The 21,589-nt window shown below is 42.4% G+C and overlaps 1 protein-coding gene across 1 annotated transcript in view; it reads left to right on the forward strand.

The window, feature by feature from the left end:
- otog (otogelin) overlaps window positions 1-21,589 on the forward strand; it is a 50,102-nt gene that overhangs the window by 11,500 nt on the left and 17,013 nt on the right. Inside the window, exons 18-38 of the mRNA XM_086107735.1 lie at window positions 1,427-1,551; window positions 1,828-2,040; window positions 2,246-2,411; window positions 4,289-4,363; window positions 4,866-4,913; window positions 5,112-5,273; window positions 8,268-8,375; window positions 8,882-9,020; window positions 9,627-9,761; window positions 10,745-10,891; window positions 11,117-11,236; window positions 11,382-11,498; window positions 12,726-12,882; window positions 13,034-13,060; window positions 13,667-13,828; window positions 14,151-14,429; window positions 17,481-17,598; window positions 18,107-18,186; window positions 18,407-20,569; window positions 20,654-20,763; window positions 20,959-21,136. Of these exons, the coding sequence (XP_085963861.1) occupies window positions 1,427-1,551; window positions 1,828-2,040; window positions 2,246-2,411; window positions 4,289-4,363; window positions 4,866-4,913; window positions 5,112-5,273; window positions 8,268-8,375; window positions 8,882-9,020; window positions 9,627-9,761; window positions 10,745-10,891; window positions 11,117-11,236; window positions 11,382-11,498; window positions 12,726-12,882; window positions 13,034-13,060; window positions 13,667-13,828; window positions 14,151-14,429; window positions 17,481-17,598; window positions 18,107-18,186; window positions 18,407-20,569; window positions 20,654-20,763; window positions 20,959-21,136 (4,829 nt within the window). The remainder of the gene's footprint in view (window positions 1-1,426; window positions 1,552-1,827; window positions 2,041-2,245; window positions 2,412-4,288; window positions 4,364-4,865; window positions 4,914-5,111; window positions 5,274-8,267; window positions 8,376-8,881; window positions 9,021-9,626; window positions 9,762-10,744; window positions 10,892-11,116; window positions 11,237-11,381; window positions 11,499-12,725; window positions 12,883-13,033; window positions 13,061-13,666; window positions 13,829-14,150; window positions 14,430-17,480; window positions 17,599-18,106; window positions 18,187-18,406; window positions 20,570-20,653; window positions 20,764-20,958; window positions 21,137-21,589) is intronic.

Raw genomic sequence — 21,589 nt, forward strand, 5'->3', positions numbered from 1 at the left:
CGGTCACTTGGTTAGACTTGTGTTTAAGATAAGTAGATGTGCAAAGTACAGGGCGGTATGTAGAACATATAGGGGGCCATCCATTGCTTTAGTCCACTCCAGACGGCATCCAGTTCCTGTCATGATGAGGCATTTTGCCCAATTGTCATTTTATAACATCATTATTGTGCAGCTCTAAACGTGAACTTCTTTCTCACACTTTCTGTAATGCACACTGCTTGGCTCACACGAGTGCCCAACAGGACACTGCTCCTCAACAAGGAATTTACTGTGAGAGGTCCACTGTTCCGTGTCGTAATGGGCAGCCGTAAAGGGCGCATGTTGTTCAACAGCTGTAAAAGGATATACATCCGAGTCTGGGACCAGAGGGGGCTATATACAGTATTGCAAGAAAGAAAGTGGATTTCACTCACTTTCTCAAAGTCGACACACATTGTGTCCTGTCGGTGGTGGAATTTTGTCCTCGTCTTTTGAGGAATGGTAACGCTGACAAAAATCCAGCCCAGTGTTGACAGAACTGCAATTATATATATATATATATATATATAATTGTGTGTACACATATGTGTGTGTGTGTGTATGTGGATGTGTATGTGTGTGTGTTTGTGTGCAGCCTGGTGGTCCAGTTGTTGGTGGTTACAGTGCAGAGGTACCGGGTTCAATTCCAGCACCAGCCTCCCTGTGTGGAGTTTGCATATTCTCCGCGTGCCTGTGTGTGTTTTCTCCGGGTACTCTGGTTTCCACCCACATTCCAAAAACATGCATGGCAGGCTGATTGAACACTCTAAATTGTCCCTAAGTGTGAGTGTGAGCGCGGATGGTTGTTCGTCTCTGTTTGCCCGCGATTGGCTGGCAACCGGTTCAGAGTGTCCCCCGCCCACTGCCTGAAGATGGCTGGGATACGCTCCAGCATGCCCGCCACCCTCATGAGGATAAGTGGATTCGAAAATGGATGGATGACTTTAAAGCATGCTAAAAAATGTTGACGTCTATTTTTAATGATTGGCCTGTGCCCTAAGACATTCCTTGCCTCAGTTGATCACCAGGTGCCCTGCGACCCTTGTGAGGTTAAAGCGGATCAGAAAAGGATGGATGGATGGATATACTGTATATCTATATAAAATACTTTTTTTTTTTGGTGGGGGGGGTATATATATCTATTGGAATACTGGCCTGTGGTGCAGTTTCTGAAGGGAGGGTTTCATGCTCTGCTTGACAATGTCACAAGAGTCGTTGGCATTCATGGTTCTATCAATGAGCTCCAACTCCCCAGTGCTGGCAGCACTCATATTTCTATTTTTTGAAACATTTGAAGGCATTATGATGTAATTCTTAGCAGCATAACATTTTCTTGGAATAACTGATCATCTTCACTATGACTTATAGTCATCCGCTACTGAATTCATGTAAGCTTGTCCTCCTTCAGGTCCCCTTCTGGTATGATAGAAAGCACTCCTTTACTGTTTGGAAATGCCTGGAAGGTCTCGTCAGCTTGTACACTCAGCTTGATCCCTCCTCAGCTTGACCCTTGCGACACACACCAACAAGCTGGTTCGTTGCTTCCTTTTATTTCTCATGTTGTCATTATTCGACATCGTCTTTCTATTACCTGTGCCTCTCAATGTTTTTAAATTCATCCCATTCATTTAAATCATTCAGAGAAATAATTTTTTTATTAATTTTATATTTGTGATCAATATTGCTTCATCACAGTAAGTCCAAATACTCAGCGCATGTACTGTAAAGTAGGTTTATCCGATGCAGTCAGATTGTACAGGCAGTTGAACTCACATTCTTTCACCCCCTTTCTTCTTTGTTTTTGTTCAGTGGCCTACGCATCGGAGATGTGCGATGTTCTGAACCAGGACCTTTTCTCCCCCTGCCATGAGTACCTCAGTCCAGTGCCATTTCACCAGCAGTGCCGCTCAGATACTTGCAAATGCGGAACAGCTTGCTTTTGTTCTGCTCTGGCTCACTATGCTCGCCACTGCCGCAGATTCTCCATCCTCATTGATTTCCGATCACGTATAGATGATTGTGGTAAGAATTGGACACATTCATGTTCTATCTTGCAAAGACAGTGTTGTGCAGTTTACTACCAACATCCTATTTAGAGGCACTGTGTTGTCCATTTTTTGAAAACTTAACATAACAAACACCCAATAGCACTTTTCTGAATAATCTACAAATGTCAAACCCTCAAATTCAAACTTTGTGCTGATGTTGTCTGCCTCCCTGATTTCAGCGGTCACCTGCCCCACCACCATGCAGTATGGTATGTGTGTGTCATCGTGCCAACGCCGCTGCTCAGCCCTCTCGTCTTCGCAGCACTGTGGGAGGGAGTGCGAAGAAGGCTGCGTCTGCCCACCGGGATTATTCTACGACCGGCGAACACACGCCTGCGTGCACAGGTCAGGCAGGCTGAGGGGCGGGGTGTGCAATAATAGCACGAAAAGTATGTGTAATATTAAACACCCTCATCCACCAGGGGGATGACGCCCATGACAGGATGGCCCTTGTTACATTGTTACCACACCATACCAAACTGTTGAGCTGGACTGAAACGGGACTTTTTGAGAGTTCAGTCATCGGGCGCTCCCTTTCAGGCTGCTTTGCCATGGGAGCCATACAGCTTACTTGCTCGTAACTGTCCCACGATTTTACATCCCGATGCAGCATTACTTACTCTGTGATAGAGTTACTTCAAGGAAGTGACCGTGAAACCCCCTTTTCAGTCCCACTTAGGCTCGGGACAAAACAGATATCTGATAACCAGTGAGAGAGAACTTGTAAGACAGTGGCCAATGTGTGGACCATATGTCACAAAGACTTGCCATTTACCATAGAAGAGATTGACTTAAATTTTAGATTACTTTGTAAACATGTCATAGTAAACATTTTATGATAGCAGAAATCCATCGAGATGGACGAACATTTCTACTTTTTGTCTGCATGTTTATATACTGTATGGCTGGAAAGCACCACGTATTCGAGACGTAGATGTGCAACATGCATGTTTGTCTTGCAACCGACAAGTTTCATTTATGTGTTAGCGAACCTATAAAACAAACAGAACAGAAAATTGAGCACTTTTATTATGGTTTGAGGCTAAAACTTATCAAAGAAAGGTTATGATTCACGTTTAGAAGCAAGGCAAAACAAACAAAGACAGGCGAAAACATAGACAAGCACTTGAGCGGTATACTGATTTGTATTAAATGTGTCCCCGACCATCCCAGAAGTCCTCAGATTTATAAACAACTGTAGTTTTGCGGCACCAATTCTCAGCTTTACCACTCTGTATGCATCGCAGTGGTTGCTAAAGTATTTGGTTAACATCATGCATCCGCCTTAAGTGCTATCTAGTGTGACTTGGTGTTCCCTGGGAAAATGTGTATGCACTATGTTTGTGAAGTGTCACTAAAGGACAATGACCTGAGAGCCTGACCACCCAATAAGGTAGATGGTGGGTGTCCCAGCAAAACCAGGTCACCCCCTCCTGATCATTCCCAAGGCCACCCCACAGGCCAGGTGCAGCCCACCCCAAAGGCCCCCCAAGATACGGGAACATACTGACCCCAGGGTGGAGAGGCCGTAGGTGGGATTGGAGCATGGACTGGGTTCGATAAGGGAGGTACGGACCGACCAGAGCACCCAGGCAGCTTTTGGGCCAGTGGGAGAGATTGCAGTACAACAGAGAGAGCAACACTCTCGCCGACCCAGCCTAGTTATATGCAGAATTAAATATATATTCATTATGTGAGAGATACACAGACATGTGTCTGGATTTCATTTTGAGATTTTGTATATGGAAAGTGAGAGATTTTCACTTTCCAAGATGAAATAAAGAATGATGAGATAAGATAAGATAAGATAAGATAAGATAAGATAAGATAAGATAAGATAAGATAAGATAAGATAAGAAAAACTTTATTTGTCTCACAATGGAGAAATTCCCAAATCACGGCAGCAAAATTATGAAAGGGAGTAAGTAGAAGACAAAATTGTATCAATAAATATATATATATATAATATAAAACATAAATATAAGCATATTAAAATGGGTGAGTGGGGGATACTTTGCTGGGCAAGTGGAGTCAGTGCATGGGACACCAATCGGATCAATATACTTATTCAGTAGGCCGGTGACACTGTTGCTGTTCCTTATGCGAGTAAATAATTCTTGTGAGAGATTTGGCAAGATTTATTTTATTGTAGTTTTGAAGTTTTTTGGTAATTGTTCAACTCACATTTGCATTCACGGACTGCTTTTCTGGTGATATTGCAGGAATGAGTGTCCCTGCACTTTCCTCGGTGCTGAATATGAACCAGGAGACGTGATCATGACATCAGCAGGTGTTCAGTAAGATCCTCCTCTCCATCTCTGCTTCTCCTTCATGTTTAAAATGGAACTGCACACTACAGAGCACACACACACACACACACACACACACACACACGTGCACACATTCAAGTTCCTACACTTGCTTTTTGAATCTTGCAAACTATATTGTAATGTAATTACAATGACCAAGGGAGAAACACATATGGAGGTAGCGTAATCATGGCACATCGGTTTACAAGTAGAAGATTTACCGCAAGTCAGATGTGACACTGACCTCGACAATGTGTTTCAATGAGGCTTCATTTCATGTCAGTCCCAATCGAGACATATTTAGAAGGCCTCTCTTCATCCAGGCTCCCATTCAAGTGTTGAATGGTTCAAAACACATATTGACTCATTAGCCCCACTCTGAGATGGAAGAAAGAAAGAAAAAATGAAAGTAATGGTTTAGCTAAATTTGTTTTTCTTTTCTAATGTGCATGAGTTCATTATTATCTGAGCTTTTCTGTTGTCTTTCTAGGTTGTGTCTGGATGGTATATTTGTGTCACAAACAACAGACGCGGGTAAGTTCAACTTGAAAACAAATTGTGCCTTTTTGACTCTATAAAAGGGTTTACATTTAAAAATTCAGTTTTGGCTTTTAAGTCTTTGATTAGCTCTCATTCATCTCATCACTGCAGAGTCCAATTAACGTTTTTTGGGGCACAAAATATGTTACGGAATGATTGGCCTTCTTTACGCGATTTGTTCTGTTCTTGCAGACAGCTTATGCCCTGCGAGTCAGTTTTACCACAACTGCTCTGATGGGGAGAATGGCCTCCTTCCAGGACAAGGTGTGGCCTGTGAGCGCACTTGTGAATCTTACCTCCTCAACCTGACCTGCTCAGCACATGAGCCATGTGTCAGTGGATGTACCTGCCCTTCTGGGTGAGTCGGACATCCATCCATCCATCCATCCATCCATTTCCCGATCCTCTTATCCACACAAAGAGGTGCGGGAGGGGGGTGCTAGAGCTTATCCCAGCTGTCTTCGGGTAATAGGTGGGGGACACCCTGAACCGGTTGCCAGCCAATCGCAGGGCACACAGAGACGAAAAAAAATCCACACTCACACTCACACCTAGGGACAATTTAGAGTGTTCAATCAGGCTGCCATGCATTTTTTTGGACATCGGACATGTCTCAGTCGGACATGTCCGTGATTATAACGCAGAATGAGCAATATACAATCCTTGCACATTCTGAGAAAATGACATTTGATAGTGTGCATCTTGTTGGTTTTGGATGTGGACATGGAAGAAAAGGAGGATAGATGCTAACTCTTACTGCAGACTACTAAATTCAAATCTTTGAACCTAACGTCATCGCAGTATTCCAACGAGGACCTCCCCATGAGCACAGTTATTTGATCCCTTTAATCCAAACTGGCTACATGCCCAAAAAGAGGGTTAAGTAGTTTTGTTCTGTGAGACCAAGCAAAAAGTCATCAAGATAACAGTGCACACTGGCGGGGTTAAAGAAATTTATACAAGTTAATGACCCCTTTGCACAGATTACAGGGTTGACTGGCAGAGTCTGTTTTGCGCTCGGTCAAAGAATTTTTACATAAATCAAATGTTGCTCTATGAGCAGACCTTTGGAAGCATTTGGAAACTGCATCTAAAATTTTCAGATGGCAAAAAAAAAAATAATCTTAATTTGTCTCTCTACAGCTTCAAAATACTAATAGTTACATCATCAGTATGGCACATGGAGCTGGTTTGGGAACCACATTTTTTATATATTTTTTCAAAATCTTGGAGACATATGGAGCCCCACATATAACATGGGGAACATTCTTTTTTTTGTAATCGCCCTAAAATGGATATGTGCACAAAATTGCTTTTAGTGTGCACATTATAGCTACTTTGTGACAACAAACTAGTATTTCACGTTTGTATTATACCTCTATCGTGGCCATAAATTTGTACTTTGTGACCAGAAATTTTCAGTTTGTCTTCATGTCATGCAGTGTATTATGGCCACAATTTAAAATTGTCCCTTTGAAGTGAAGATCCATATCCAGTATTTGTAACAGCTTTCCCATAAAGCAGTAGGTCATTAATCCAAAATAATCACTAAAGCAACATTTTTTGTGGATCCATGTGATCAAATTTCTCAATGCCAAATGTCCCCCTTTATCAGCATGAGACCATGAAGCACAACAGTGTTTTTTTGCTAACGTCATTACAAAGAGAAAAGGTTAGCCAGGTGCACAAACAGCTCCTGGTTTTCAGGACTCTGCGTCATTTAGCTGGGTTGGGTGAGTCATTAAGTCCAGTGATCCGAGATGACCTTTCAAATGACAAAAACTTGGATGCCATCATTTCATGTAATTGATAGTATACAAACGACTGTCATTGTGAATATCGACACAAAAGGTTTATTCACCTCATCGGGATGAATAAATACAATAGTGAGGTGACTGCAAAAGTCTTTCTTATGCAATGGTGTTAAAACTAAAAATATTTTCTCTTCCAACAAAGATTTGAGAAGTTGCACATAAAATAATATTGATATAACATTTTTCCACAAACAACTTATATATTCATTAATAATAATACTGACATTAATTCTAATAGATGCTCCAATCAAGACTAACATCATTGCTCTGACAATATTATTAGTCATGTTTTGCTTGGCAGAGTTCTTATGACTCAGTTACTCCTGCCGAAGTCAATGAAAAAAAAATACGTTCGGTCGTAATCACTTCTAAGCTGTTGAAATGACAAACTAGCTACTGACACCATCGTGTTGAGGGAAAGAGGACCCGAGCAAATCACACACACACACACACACACACACACACACACACACACACACACACACACACACACACACACACACACACACACACACACAAACTACATCGATGATCAATCCATGGTCTATATTATGGTAAATGTCAAATATTTGTTAAGTCAAGTCACGACTGCTTTTTCTTTAGTCACTTTGCAAATGTATTTTTATCACTTTTGTTTTCTTCAGTTAGTTTGCACACAATAAAATACGAAGGTTTGCACTCTCTCGACACACTCATATCTATTTGACTCAACTGTAAACCACACATGACAATTACATTGTCTTCTGTTGCATTAAGATTCTCTTTGCTGGTTCCCATTGTGGGCATATTTGTTGGCACAGTCACATGTTGGCGACTTTGATGTGGGGTAAGTGATACAACAATTTGGCTGGCGGACAAAGGAAACTGTTAACAGCGTTTTATCTGGGGTGTAACTCTACTCAGTTGCATCGGGGGGTTTCAGGAGGGGTCATTCAGTTTGTCACGACATTGTCTAGACTCGGATATAACCTAGCCGTTGATATTACAAGATACTTATCCGCTTCGCATTGCAGAGCAAGGAGTAAATGGAGGAGGGGACCAGACAAAAAAAAGACTTGTCTCTCCCTTCCTGTGTGAGAATCCTCATTGTCCAAATTTCTCATGTAGGTAGCGAATCGAACCACTTTTTATTCAATGGTGCTCACTCAGGCAACTTGGCAGCCCCTTCATTTTCTGGCATCGTTCCTCACCTGACCTGAAATATTTTGTTCTTAGCAACACAGAGTTCCTGTAAGTGGGAACTATTTTTCATTCCCATCACTGTTGTCTGACATTTTCACTTGAACATTCAGTTTACCTTCTAAAGAACTCGCTTGTTATTTTAAAGGATTCACACAATTAATTATTAGCCCCTCTAAAAGTGGAAGACCCCACTGCTCAAACAAATACAGACAAAAAGACAAAACTGATGGATATGCAAGGCCTGTAATGTAGTCACTCCTTGACGGCTGTTGTTGGTCACCACCTCATCGCATATTAGAACTAAATCGGAAGACTCCACAGAACGTGCTCATGCTCACGATTCCTTTTGCCACCAGCTTGTTGAAACATGGAGACGAGTGCTTTGAGCCTGAGGCCTGCCCTTGTCTGTGGAAAGGAAAAGAGTATTACCCCGGTGACAAAGTGTCTTCCCCCTGCCATCAGTGGTATGTCTCCACAGTGTGTTTATGTCTATTCAGCATCATTGAGAGCAGGATGGAACTTATTTCTTAAAATGTCGGTGTGATTTCCTCATTTATGTCCACTGTGTGATCTAACGCAATGAAACAAAGCGTCAACAGCATTGCCACATCATAGTTTTAGTTGACCTGAAATCGGTGTTGAGGTAGAGCAGTGCAAGGGTCCACCTGATATCATAATTCTATTGTCACAGAGAAGAAAAGATTTGGGAAATAAAGTGGGTTCTTGTATAACTCTGATTCTCTCTGTTGTTCATCAGTGGTGAAAGAGAGCCCTCTCCCAGTGATCTCACTCTTTCTGCCCATTTGTAATCCAGGTAGAACATGATGATGATGATGACAGCCTAATAGTGATTCAGCCATTTCCCCTATTCAGCTGTAGACAGTTTCCAAAAGGAGTGGCCACTACATGTGAACAAACTGTCTTTGTAATGCAGTGACAAGTCCAAACTGAAACTTTGCCGTCTTTGTAGTGTTTGCCAACATGGGACATTCCAGTGTGTGTTTCGTCCATGTCCATCCATGTGCACAACTTACGGAGATCGTCATTACCGAACTTTTGATGGCCTGCTGTTTGACTACATTGGGGCTTGTCAAGTTTATCTTGTAAAGGTACTAAAAATGATCTTTTTTTCAGGATTTTGGTTCAGTAAATGTATGTGATCATGGTAACCATATTCCTCACTGCATTAGCCATTACATATTAGCATTAACAACCACTGCTGGATGTCAAATTCTTCAGCCGAGGCTTTATCACCCACAAAGTAAATATGTGAATGGCTTTAACTGCAGCACTGACATCACTCTGTTCCTTGGGGTCTCATAACAAAATCTGAATATGATTTTAAAATTAACCTAAGCAAATATTTCAAACAGACCTGCGTATGAATTATATCAAAATATACAATACTGACCTTATACCTTGAGATGTTCATCTGGCATTGCAATTTTCAATACACACATCAAAATCATTTCCATTCAAACCATGATCGAATCACAGCACTGTATTATTTAATGATTGTTGCATTGTGACAGATATTTTGCACTGTTTGTTCTTTATCTGTCTTGTTCAGCCAGTCTTACATTGTGAGACCGTTGAACTGACCACTTTATTTCACAGACAGTATTCATGTATGAATATGAATGGGGCACATTTCAAACATCATCTGTTAAGACTTTGACAGTGTTTGTCTTTGCTGTGGTTTTTTTCTCCTGCAGAGTAGTGCTGATATGATTCTCAGTGTGACAGCAGAAAACATTGATTGTTTTGGCAATGGCATAATCTGCAGGAAATCACTATTGATCAACATTGGAAGATCCTTCCTAGCTTTTGATGATGACACTGGGCAGCCTGTAAGTTTAATTTGCAAGTTGTCGATCAGAAACAGCAAACAATGCGCACATTTTGTCAAGCCCTCATATGCCCACAAGAACAGACAGGCACATGAGCGTGTGGAGATAACTTTTCAGAGAGAAGGAGTGATGTACAGAGAGAAGGAGTGATGGACAAGAGACATGCCATACAGGTGAAATTAAAAACAAATGCCGTGCTGAGTATTTTTCGCAAGCAAGAAATGGAAGATGAGCTTAGAGGTAGGACGTTATGTCCATAATGTGAGCGAGTCCGCGCTCGTAAATTAGGCCTCTGAGACACCAGATGAAAAACAGCACTCTCATCTTCATGCAGACCAGGTAGAAGTATATATTACTTATAGCATTGTCCATGGGTGTGCAGCGAGCAAATTATATGGTACACATGGAAAAAGTACCCAGAGAGCATTGAACATTACATTAGCGAAAAAAAAAATACTAAGGACTCAGCATGGTGGCGTTACCATAAACAAATAACAGAGCAGATAAATATTTCATTGCACCAAGAGTAAAGTACAGTAGTGCAAGGTAAACAATACCAGCAATGGTAAAGACAACACATACCAACAATGATAATAGACAATAACAATGGTAAGGAATGAGCAAGCACACATTTACACTTGACAGACCACACACAGACAAATATATTGGTGTCATCTGCAAAAAGAATGCATTTTTTGTGCTTGGGATACATTAAAGATGTCATTGATATTCAAATTAAATAGTTGTAGGCCGAGCATGGACCCCTGGTGGACTCCAAAAGAATTATTATTATTATTATTATTATTATTATTATTATTATTATTATTATTATTGTTATTAATATAATAATTATTATGATACTAGGCTATTAACCTTTTAACCACTGTCCCGCAATGCCCCAAATACAATATCTTTTGAGCTGGTTGCGTAGGATTGAATGATTAATTCATGAATTAATTTATATTGTACAATATGTATTATAGACCCCAACTAGTGTCCTTGGAAGGAATCAGAAGATGGTCATCTGGCCTGCCGGCTACTTCACTGTAATTCATTTCCCAGAGGAGGAAATCACCATTCTATGGGACCGTAAAACCACCATCCACATCCAGGTTGGACCTCATTGGCAGGTATGTGGCACGTTCCAATATAAAAGCAATAAACGTCAACATAACAGCTTTCTGTCAAAGGTGATAAGGAAAATACTTAAGGATTTTTCAAGATTTTGAGGTGGCCAATAACCCTGTATCCCACCAGACTAGACTAGTTTGGACACCGTTGATTTAGCCAATCATGATGAAGCTCTCGATGTCCAAACAAAGGTTAATTCTTCTCAATGTTGATGATGTGTTAAGGGGAAGCTGAGTGGTCTCTGTGGAAACTTTGACTTGAAGACAGTGAACGAGATGCGCACACCCGACAACATTGACACAACAAGTGCACAAGAGTTTGGAAACAGTTGGACGGCAGTTGAGGTGAGTCAAGCACATATTGTCATTGTGATGCATTTTACTACCTTAATGAGGGCAGTTTGACAGGACATTATTACGCTCCAAATATCTGTGGTACCATAATCATCACCAGATGTTGCTTCACCATTTCTTGTTAATTTGTGTTGAGTGTGTGAATGGTCCAGATATGAGACACCCATGCACTCTAACTCCACTCAAAGAGCCATTTGCCAAGCAGCAGTGTGCTGTTCTGCTCAGTGAAGTCTTCCAGGCCTGCCACCCAGTGGTAAGTAGTGGCACTATCTGATGGGAATAACTGGTGCCTCAGAAAAGACGTTTCGAATTGTCGATAGTTGCCACAAGATGGTGACAAAGCATTACTTTTGTCAAAATGAAGCTCCTCAATTCACCTGAACATTTCTTTGTTTCTTGACCCCAAGACGCAACAATTCATTTTTTGTCGAAATGAAGCTTCTCAATTGACTTCTGCATAGTTCCTTGACAACAAGATGCCACTAGTTGGCAGGAAAGCACAACTTTACCAAAATGAAGCACTTCAAAATAGTTCTTTGGCACCAACATGCCACAAGATGGCACCGAAGTAATAATATCACAAACAGAAAACACGTGCGAGAATAACAAGCGCATAGGTTCCTCACAAAAAAAATCAGCGACTATCTGCGAATTCTGAACGGTAAATATAAGGTATGTCCCCAGCCAGTCACACGGCACATATTACCTAAGCAACTATTAACACTCTAATATACACACATATAACATTTAGTCTTCAAATAAACCAAGATCCATGTTTGTGGAATGCGGAAGGAAGCCCATAGAGCAGGGGTGTCAAACTCATTTCACATTGTGGGCCACATACGGACTCGATAGATGTCAAGTGGGCCGAACCATTAACATTATGCCATATTGTGCGATGAATCACCAAAATATCATCTCTTTCCTTTGTTTTGGTCTCAAGAAGCATTGATTGGCGCTTTCATATCATTTGCTGCGCTGGGTCTATCTCAGTCACAGACTGAGACTGCTATTTTCTTCCCTGATCAAAACAATGTTGTCTTCTACTGTAATCAAAACAGTGTGCCCCCTAGCGGATAATCCACGATTTGCATTTTATTTGAAATATTCATTCTGTGTCTTTAATGCATTTCTTTTCACTTTTAAATTATCCCGCGCGCCAGATCGAACCTCCTTGGGGGCCGGTTCCGGCCCGTGGGCCATATGTTTGACACCACTGCCATAGAGTATCCACACAACCACAAGGAGAGCTTGCAATTGCCAGAAGCCCAGAGATGAGGTTCAAACCTTGAACCCCAGAGCTACAAGCCTGACATGCTAACTACTAGGCCACCATGCTTCCCACACATAAAATTAAACATGAATCGTCATAACAAATGTTTGTGCAAAACTGCTGTTATGTATCAAACGTTCACCAGCTGCTGTTTATCACTTGGGAAGAAATAGTTCCAAACCGCTGATGTGTTTTCATTACCCTCAGGTGGATGTCACCTGGTTCTACATGAACTGCCTGGCAGACACATGTGGCTGCAATCTTGGAGGGGAGTGTGAATGTTTTTGCACGAGTGTGGCAGCGTATGCCCAGCGTTGCTGTCACCAGGGAATTCCTGTCGATTGGCGCTCACCCTCTCTGTGCCGTAAGTTGGAATGTAATATATGGATACTGTATTACATCCATTTATCAAGAAGAAGGTGTATTTTTCTAAATTACATATCCCTAAAATGTATTCATGATCCAATGTGTCTTTTACTCATATTTACTACTGTAAATTCTACTTCTCTCTGCAGCACACGACTGTGAATTCTACAACAAAGGTACAGCAGCCTCTCCGCTTTATGTTGATGCAAGTAGAGACTACAAGTCAAAACTTTGGAAACACTCTAATTCTGTGCTTTTTCATTATTATAAAATGTACTGAATTGGAGATTATATACGTAAATCATCGGCATTATGAAGAAATACCGATGGAATTATTTGGGTTCAGTTGTTTTATAATTTAGGTGGTTCAAAGTAGGCACCTTTTGCCCATACAACAGCTTTGCACATCTTATTTTCTCAGTCAGCTTGATGATGTGGATGTCTGATGACCTGCAATGACCTTCAGTTCACAGCTGTGAACTGAACCCAAGAGTTAATAGGTTGAGTTGCTTGACCTCTTAATGTATGAGACCTTCATCGTTTGAATTATATTCCAGACTATATCGGCACTGTACTTCATGCTTACGTAATATTTATTATCATTTGTGTGTCTAATAGCCCAGGTCTAAGTGCCTGGATTACAAAAACAGGTTCTCTCATCTCCCTGCCCTTCTGGTTTTTGTTGTTGGAATAAATCACAGGTTTTACAAAGTGGTTATTGACAAAATGAAGCACATTTCTTTTCGACAACCTGCAGTAACACAGCGTCATCATTTCTGCAGTTCTTGGTAAAGGCCCTTTTAGGTTGCTGCCCTTCAGAGATCGGACTTCGGTGCTTGTTGCCAGCAGGTACAGCGGCTCAGTGTTTGTGAAGCGAGGAAACCTGAGTGACGCCCTCTCACATTTTATGATGACACCAGGCCTGAGCAGAGCCCGACCACATGGTGTGTTTCTCTTATTAACTCAACGGGGTTCACATTTACGACTGGCCATTAATGGTCAGGATCAACAGAACTCACTCTTGGGATCATTTCTCAGTTTTTATAACAAGCACAAACGTTTTGGGTTTGAATCTGTTGTGTGATCTTTTCTTTGTGGAATTAGCAAATTCTCGCTGTGCTTGAATGTGATCTCGCCAGCTTGCTCCCACAGTTTCAAAAACGTTCATCTGTGATTCTTAAATTTGAGTGTGAATTGCTGTCTCTTCACAAAAGGCTCCGGAAACCGATGCCATGAGATTTCTCACATTGTTTTTCCTTCTGCCAGATACATCACAGATATCCTTTGAGGCAGCACACAGGCCCAATCACTTTCTGTATGTGAGCCCCAGCGGGCAGGTGAAGCTGGTCAAGTGGGAGCAAAGTGAGGCTTTCCGGGATGGAGCCACCTTTGTGCTCCACAGGGACACCTGGCTCTCAGGGTATGACTCCCTGGAGTCCCACGCAAAGCCTGGATTCTTCTTACATGCCACCCTCCCTCGCCTCCACCTGCTCAAATATCGTCACACTGACAGCTTCCGCAAGGCCACTCTTTTCAAACTCGCAGGTATTACTCACCGACTTGCTACAGGACTTCACATTAAGTTGAATAACACCCAAACTGATGGAACAATGTGAGGAAATGAAAGTAAGTAAATGTAATGGCCATGGTGTGCAAGAAATAACAGGAGTGACATTAATCCAAAATTAATTATTTTTCTTTGTAAGGTCAGCAGATTTACCTGTCATAACCTTATTTCTGAGATGATCGAAATGAACGTGAAGCTGATATTACCGTCTTTGTATGACAGGTTGCATGATAAACAATTTCCCTAAGTGGGTTTCTCAGGCTTCACTCAGCTGTCCGTGAGGTCTTGACACAGAGTTCAAATGGTGTCAGTGCTCCTCCTTGGGGTCAAAAGTCAACACTTGTGGATATATTGTTATTGCAGCTAAAAAAAGGAGCGGCATCTGTCCCGTTGTAAAGGACCAAGTCTTAGTTTTACTGCCTATAGAAATGAAACAGCATTACAATTATGTTTTATTTTTTTTATACATTAGTCATGCTTGTGAATATGACACCTTCTATATTGTCAAGATTTTTGTCCATTTGAGATTTCATACCATTTACATAATAGGATCGTGATTGTCTGCGATATTTTATGTCGTTCTGCTGCCAAAACTTGTCTTTAAACCACCGTAATACTGTTTACAAATGATAAGCCTCATCTGAAATAGGAAAATGACCATTTTCCCTCTTTTTTAGTCTGCTGTTTACGGTGCTTTTCGGAAAGTCTTGTAATTTTTTTTTTACTTTGTGTCCCTGTGAAGCGGAATTAAAAGTAAGGGCCAATTGCAATTGTCACTCAAACTGATTGCGTGGGCTGTTGCTGGGTGTGCTTCATGTGATTTCATTAACATTTGGGTCTTTTATTAAGATCCTAAATAGCGCTTGCTACATTGCTTGTTTACTCAGTCGAAGAGATTGCACGTGCTGTTGGCGACAAGTGTAAAAAGGGCTGCAATACCGCCGCGATATGAGACGCATTTAAAAGTTGAAATGTTCCAAGGAAACAAAGTTCACAATTTTTATTTATTTTTTGGTGGTGATTTCAAGTAACACTTCAGACAACCAAGAAATTCTCCTCAGATGGCTGAGCCTTTTGCATTCATAAGGCCAATTTATTAGGGAATTGCACGCGAGGAGAGCTGCAGTCTAGCTTTTCGTCTCTTGGAGATGGTTTTGCACCTGGAACATCCTGACAGATCAAATCCTGTATTTAAAAGAGAGTTTTGCCCTCTAGATTGTATTGATGGTTATCACCGTGGAATATTCGGGAGAGTAGTAAGTACAAAATTCACTTCGAAGAGATAGAATTGGAAGAGTTGGCGGAAGAGGCAAACAAACAGAACATAAATCCTTTGCTCTAATAAGTTTGGTTAACCCAGCAGTAATGTTAAAGGTATGCTTTGTTTGATGTGATTCCCTTGGGTGAGAGGCAATTGGATTTGCAGGTCTGTGCCCATCCTGCATAACATTACATTGAAAACATGGGACAGCAGAAAAAATGGGAGAGGCCAGCACCAATTGTCATAGTATGCTTGAAATGACCCATACACATGGAAATGCAAGTGAGTTTCATCCTTTCATCCCATTTCTCGTTGATCTGGCCTGACGACTTGTTGTGACTGGCTTCAAGTCCTCGCTTCGTTCACTCAGAAGCTCCAAACTCCACAAGATGATGTCTCATGACGATTTTTGTTGGCATTTCTAAAACGTTTATTGAGTGGAAAAGTTCTGTCCGCTGCCTCCCATTTTGCCTCCGCAAAGCCGGCATCGCTTTGCATGCTGGTTTGCACCTGCCTTGCGCTGTGTTTCACAGTACAAAATAAGTCAGTGCAGGTTGGTGTCAAGGTTGATAAATCACATTGGCCTCACAAATTATTCGCTTTGCATACACAGTACTTCTCCCACAATGCGGAAAATGACTGCACTGTAATTCCGCCTGTTTGACAGACGCAATCCTGGTTGCACCCAGTTAGTAGATTAGCTTCCACATCTGTTTGTTTGCGCAGTCAGGTTTGTGCCTGTTTTTACTCCAACTTTCAGTAAATGTTTTATACAATACAATACAATACATCTTTATTTATATAGCGCTTTCACAAGAGCTGTAGCTGCAACAAAGGGCTTTGGAGAACATTTTATATAAAAGAACAAACATAAAACAACAGAAAGTGCTGCTTAAATGTTACTATTCTAACCATGCCCAAACATTTAATATGGTTTGTCAAGTGAAAGTGTCTTAACCTTCATGGGGTACACACATTGATTGGCTTATTTTAGGTCTTTCTTTTGGAAAGTGACATACAGTAAACACCCCCATAACCAAACACTCATAGCCCACAATAGTGTACCAGAGTTGCATGAGGATAGAAGTGAAGTGGATGAGGAAAAAATGGAGAAGAGCAAGGAAAGACAAACACTTGCCCTGTGTATTTGTTGGGAATCATTTTGAGTTGGCCTCACGTGGTATTTGACCAACACACTGCTGTGATGTGAGCTCATTTACCTGAATCAGTGAATAAGTAGCAGAACACCCCTAAAATCATAGTTTCTATTTTTGGGTTAAGATATGCTACGGTTGAGTTGTTTATCACCCAGACATTAAAAATACACCCCCCCCCCCCAAAAAAAAACCCCAATGGCATTTTGTTCGATTGATGGGACTCCGATGTGCAACATCATGCTGCAAATTTGTGTTCGAAATGTGTATGTGTGTTTGCACAGTTGCAAGTAAGCCACACATGCACGCACACATGCAGTTGTTCATAGGGTCTGAATAATTGGGGCCCCCCTATGCATTTCATGTGGCCCCCTAAAGACTGAGCTCTGGTGATGGATCTGTCCAGAACCAACAATGGTTTTTGTTTAATGTTTTTTTTTTCCCTCATGAGCCGATTTGCATTTGCTGGCTATTAGCCAATCTGAGTGCTTGTCACCGACACCACTTTGCATACTGAGATTGGTGGCTTATTCGTTCAAATCTCTACAAAGCACCAGGACACAAAAAATCTATTGTCACAATTCTAAAAGTGCTTGTTTTGTGTTTTTCATGAGGCTCTGGCTCAGATGCCCTGCCTCATCCCCAGTGCCAGTGGAGATATGACTCCTGCAGCAGCCCCTGTTTCAAGACCTGCAGCGACCCATCAGCAGAAGCCTGTGTGGCCATCCCACAGTGAGACTTGAACTTTTTCATTCACGCTGACAGTCGTACTTATAAGGAATACTTTTGTTACTTAAATCTTAGCAGGCAACTTGTCTTAGCACGTCTGCCTAACACTGCATGGGATTTCTCTAGGTACTCTACCTCAAAAAAAAAAAAAAAAAAAGAGAATACATCTTTCATAGAAGACTTGAAATTTTCCATCGGTGTGAATATGAGTATGAATACATTTGGATGCTGACCAGTGCAGGGTTTACCACCCCTTTTGCCCAAGTCAACGGGGATGATCTGAAGGTCATCCTGAAGAAGATAAGTGGAAAAGAAAATGGATGGATGGATTTAGAATTGTCTTAACATATTCCATACACGAACACTGAGCCTCATACTTATTCCTCATGGCGCAGAGACTGAGCTCACTCAGCTCATCATCATCACAATTTTTGTAGAAAATGCCACCATAGATAATTAAGTCTGGACCTGTTTTCCGTAACATATTGGTTTGCTGTATTGATCTGTGCAGAGTGGAGGGCTGTCTTCCTGTTTGCCCCCCACAAATGGTCCTGGATGAAGTTACTCGTCGTTGTGTCTTTGTCGAAGACTGTGAGTAGAAACAATTATTGATGTCACTGGTGTGTTTTGTGAATTACGTGACGCCATTACTAAATTACTGTAAGTGGTCAAACTGCATATATTCACAATTTGATTTATAAACGCATCGCACTATGAAATGAACAGGAGCTATCAGCGATATAACTTAGTCTGAGTACAATATATCAATGTCTGTTCTCCTCTTACATGCTGTTCATGGCTTTGGGTTTAGGTATAAAAGCCCCAGTTATTTTGCCACTTGCGACTACGTCCTCCACAACAGCCACTGCGTCACTCAAGACAACTATTGTCCCATCTGCCCCTTCTCAGTCTACTCCTACCCCAAAATTCACAGTTCCCGCTCTGAGCACAGCAACATCTGCTCCAATTTCTGATGAGTCAAGTAGACCAAGCCTCCCCTCACCTCCTGCAATTCCTGAACCTTCCAAAACACCAGCACCTCTTTTGCCTTTCCCCCCCACGGTAAGGCCTGAGATGGCAGAACCTCTGTCGACTCTAAAAGTGACCAAAGCCCGTACCACTGCTAAGAGTGCTACCATGAGTCCCTTTGGATCCAGCACCTTCAGTTTGAGCAGTACTCCCTTTGCAATCACTTCTCTTTTCCGGCAAACTTCCTCCACCAGGCCCACTGATGCCCTCCGGCCACGCTTCACCCCAAAATCCACACCCACTACAAGTTCTACTGAGGGGCCAACATCCACTTCTCCGCTTGCCACCAAGGAGTCCACAGAGACGACACATTCATTTGTGGTATTCCCATTTGGAACCACTTCTCAAACTCCAACAGCTTCAGAGAGTTCTATAGTGACTGAACGGACCACCATGCCCAGATCTACTGACACTACATCCACAGAATCTATGAGCACAAAACCTTTGACACTGGGGAGAACTCCCCCAAGGTCTCCAATTGCACCCATCGCTCCTGGTTTACAAAGCACTGCCTCTTCAACCACTTCCTCACTGCTTACCCCACCTCCTGTCAAAACAGCAACCGTGTCTAGGGCAACAGTCACTTCAGCGACAACCACAGACGCAGTCACTCCATTTGAACCCTTTACAACCAGCTCAACAACACAATTCCTTAGTCCAAAGACAATGGCCCCTCCCGTTTCTAAGTTTACCACTGAGAAGATATTTTTAACCACCCCAGCTGCTCCTGAGGTACCAACATCATTGCCAGCCCAAGTCGTGCTGACTTCAACTGTGCCCAGTCCTACCTCGTCTACCACAGACCGGCAAGCAACACCAAAGACAACAACCACACTTGAATCTCCTGTGCCCAAAGCAACCGCTGCCAGCTTATCAACGACTCAGCCACCCCCTCAGCGTACAACCACAATTTCTGGGTCTACTTCCACTCAGTCTACAACTTCAAGACCTCCAAAAATAACTGTAGCCACCACTGTAGCCACTAGCCCAATTTTATCAGCAAAATCAACTGTACCACCACTTATCCCCAAGGAAACGTTTGTTCCCCCACTATCACCAAGCACCACCACACAGTCGTCACGGCCATGGCGTCCTCCCCATTTCTTCACCTCTTCCAGCCAGTTGCACAGTCCTACAACAAAGACAACACCACAGCGCACCTCTCAATCTGTTCCAGACATGGTCAGTTCAACTAAAACAACTGAATTGCCTCAGCTTCCAGTGTCAAGGCCAGTCATCACCTCTGCTGCACTGGCTGCAGTCACAGCCATGACTGCTAAGACTACATCTCATAGGGTGTCTACTGGTGAGTTTACGACCAAGACACATGTTACAACAGTGCGCCCCCCAAGACCCGATGTCCCTGATACGTCTCTCACCACAGGACCTACAAGAGCTGCCACTGTCACCACCATCCTCAGACCTGTTACAGTCCAACCCGTCACTGTGACAACACACACAGTAACGGGCAGACCGGAATTTACAAGAGACACAATCCCACCAATCTTATCTGTCTCTCTACCTGACACGACTTCTTCAACATCAAGAAAAACAACTTCCACTGACAAGGTCACCGAACGTCTTGTTTCAACTGTTACATCTACATCTGGTGAAACAACTACAACTGCAGTCACACAGATGACCTCTCCCAGACTGACACCGAGAGAAACAAGACCGCTGGCAGCAACCACCAAACCAACCACCTCAACAACTGCATTTGGAGTTCCATCTCTAACTATATCCACCACACCAGCAGAAGCATTGACCACAGTGAGCACACCAAAAGCAACACCTCCTGCAGCCATAACCACAATGCCCACCACAGTGGCCCCACTTCCCATGCCTGCGCCAACCATACCAATCTCCGGCCTGACAACCCTCGAATCTGAGGCAGCACCAGTCTCTTCCCAACCAATGACATCTCCACCACTTGATATAACCGTCCAGACTCAGAAACCTGGTGTTCTTACTCCTGACATAACGTCCAACCCTGTAACCAGAACGGTCCAGACAACTGTGCTGGATAGGATGAATCGCACCAGTCCTGATGTAACAACACCTTTTGCGCCAGTGGAAAAAACAAAGTCCACCTCAGAAAGCATAACGTCCATGGCTGTATCATTCACAAGGATGTGTACGGTGGGTTCAGTTTACATCATCCACATTTATTTGCCATTTCACTCTATTTTCATGGTACTGTATTCGATTATTATAATAGATTTAACTGCCTAAAGCAACCATTGAAAAGAAATCTAACATTACATTGTTTACACAGCTACTGAAAAAACTTCACATGATTTTAACGTTTCAACCATTTTGACGCTTTCAAATCAGCCTCCGTATGCAGAGATAGTTGATGAGTGCACCAAGTTCATCTGTGTCAACAACCATCTCGTCTTGTTCAACAAGTCCCAAAGCTGCCCCTTCTCCTCCCAGCTGGTCAACTGTGGCCTGCTTGGCTTTGCCATATTGGTCAATGGTGACAAATGTTGCCCCCAGTGGGACTGTCCATGTAAGACATACACAAAAAAATCATTGATTTAGCTCAGTGGTTCTTAACCTGGGTTCGATCGAACCGCAGGGGTTCAGTGAATCGGTCTCAGAGGTTCGACGGAGCTTCTGCCATGGAGGTTAAGACACACCCGACTCAACATGTCAATTAGCTATGACACGCCCGCTTAGCCATCACTGGCTGCAGATGATCACATTACATCGCTTGTCCAATCAGTGCTGCGGGAAATTTTGTTCGCTCAGTAGTCAACGTGCGACTGTCGTGATAGTACATTGTGTGATTTTTTTAATAATGTTTCAATACATGCCAACTATGTTGAGCAAAAAAACCCCCAAAGTGGTCGGACGAATATGTACCACATGGATTCACATGCATCACGGAACGGGATGGGACTCAGCATCCTATCTGCACGATTTGTCATGCCAAGTTGAGCAACTCCAGTCTCGCAACGGC

This window comes from Hippocampus guttulatus, chromosome 3 (assembly GCF_054856545.1).
Source record: "Hippocampus guttulatus isolate MCC_2025c chromosome 3, RoL_Hgut_1.0, whole genome shotgun sequence".
NCBI classification, from domain to species: Eukaryota; Metazoa; Chordata; class Actinopteri; order Syngnathiformes; family Syngnathidae; genus Hippocampus; species Hippocampus guttulatus.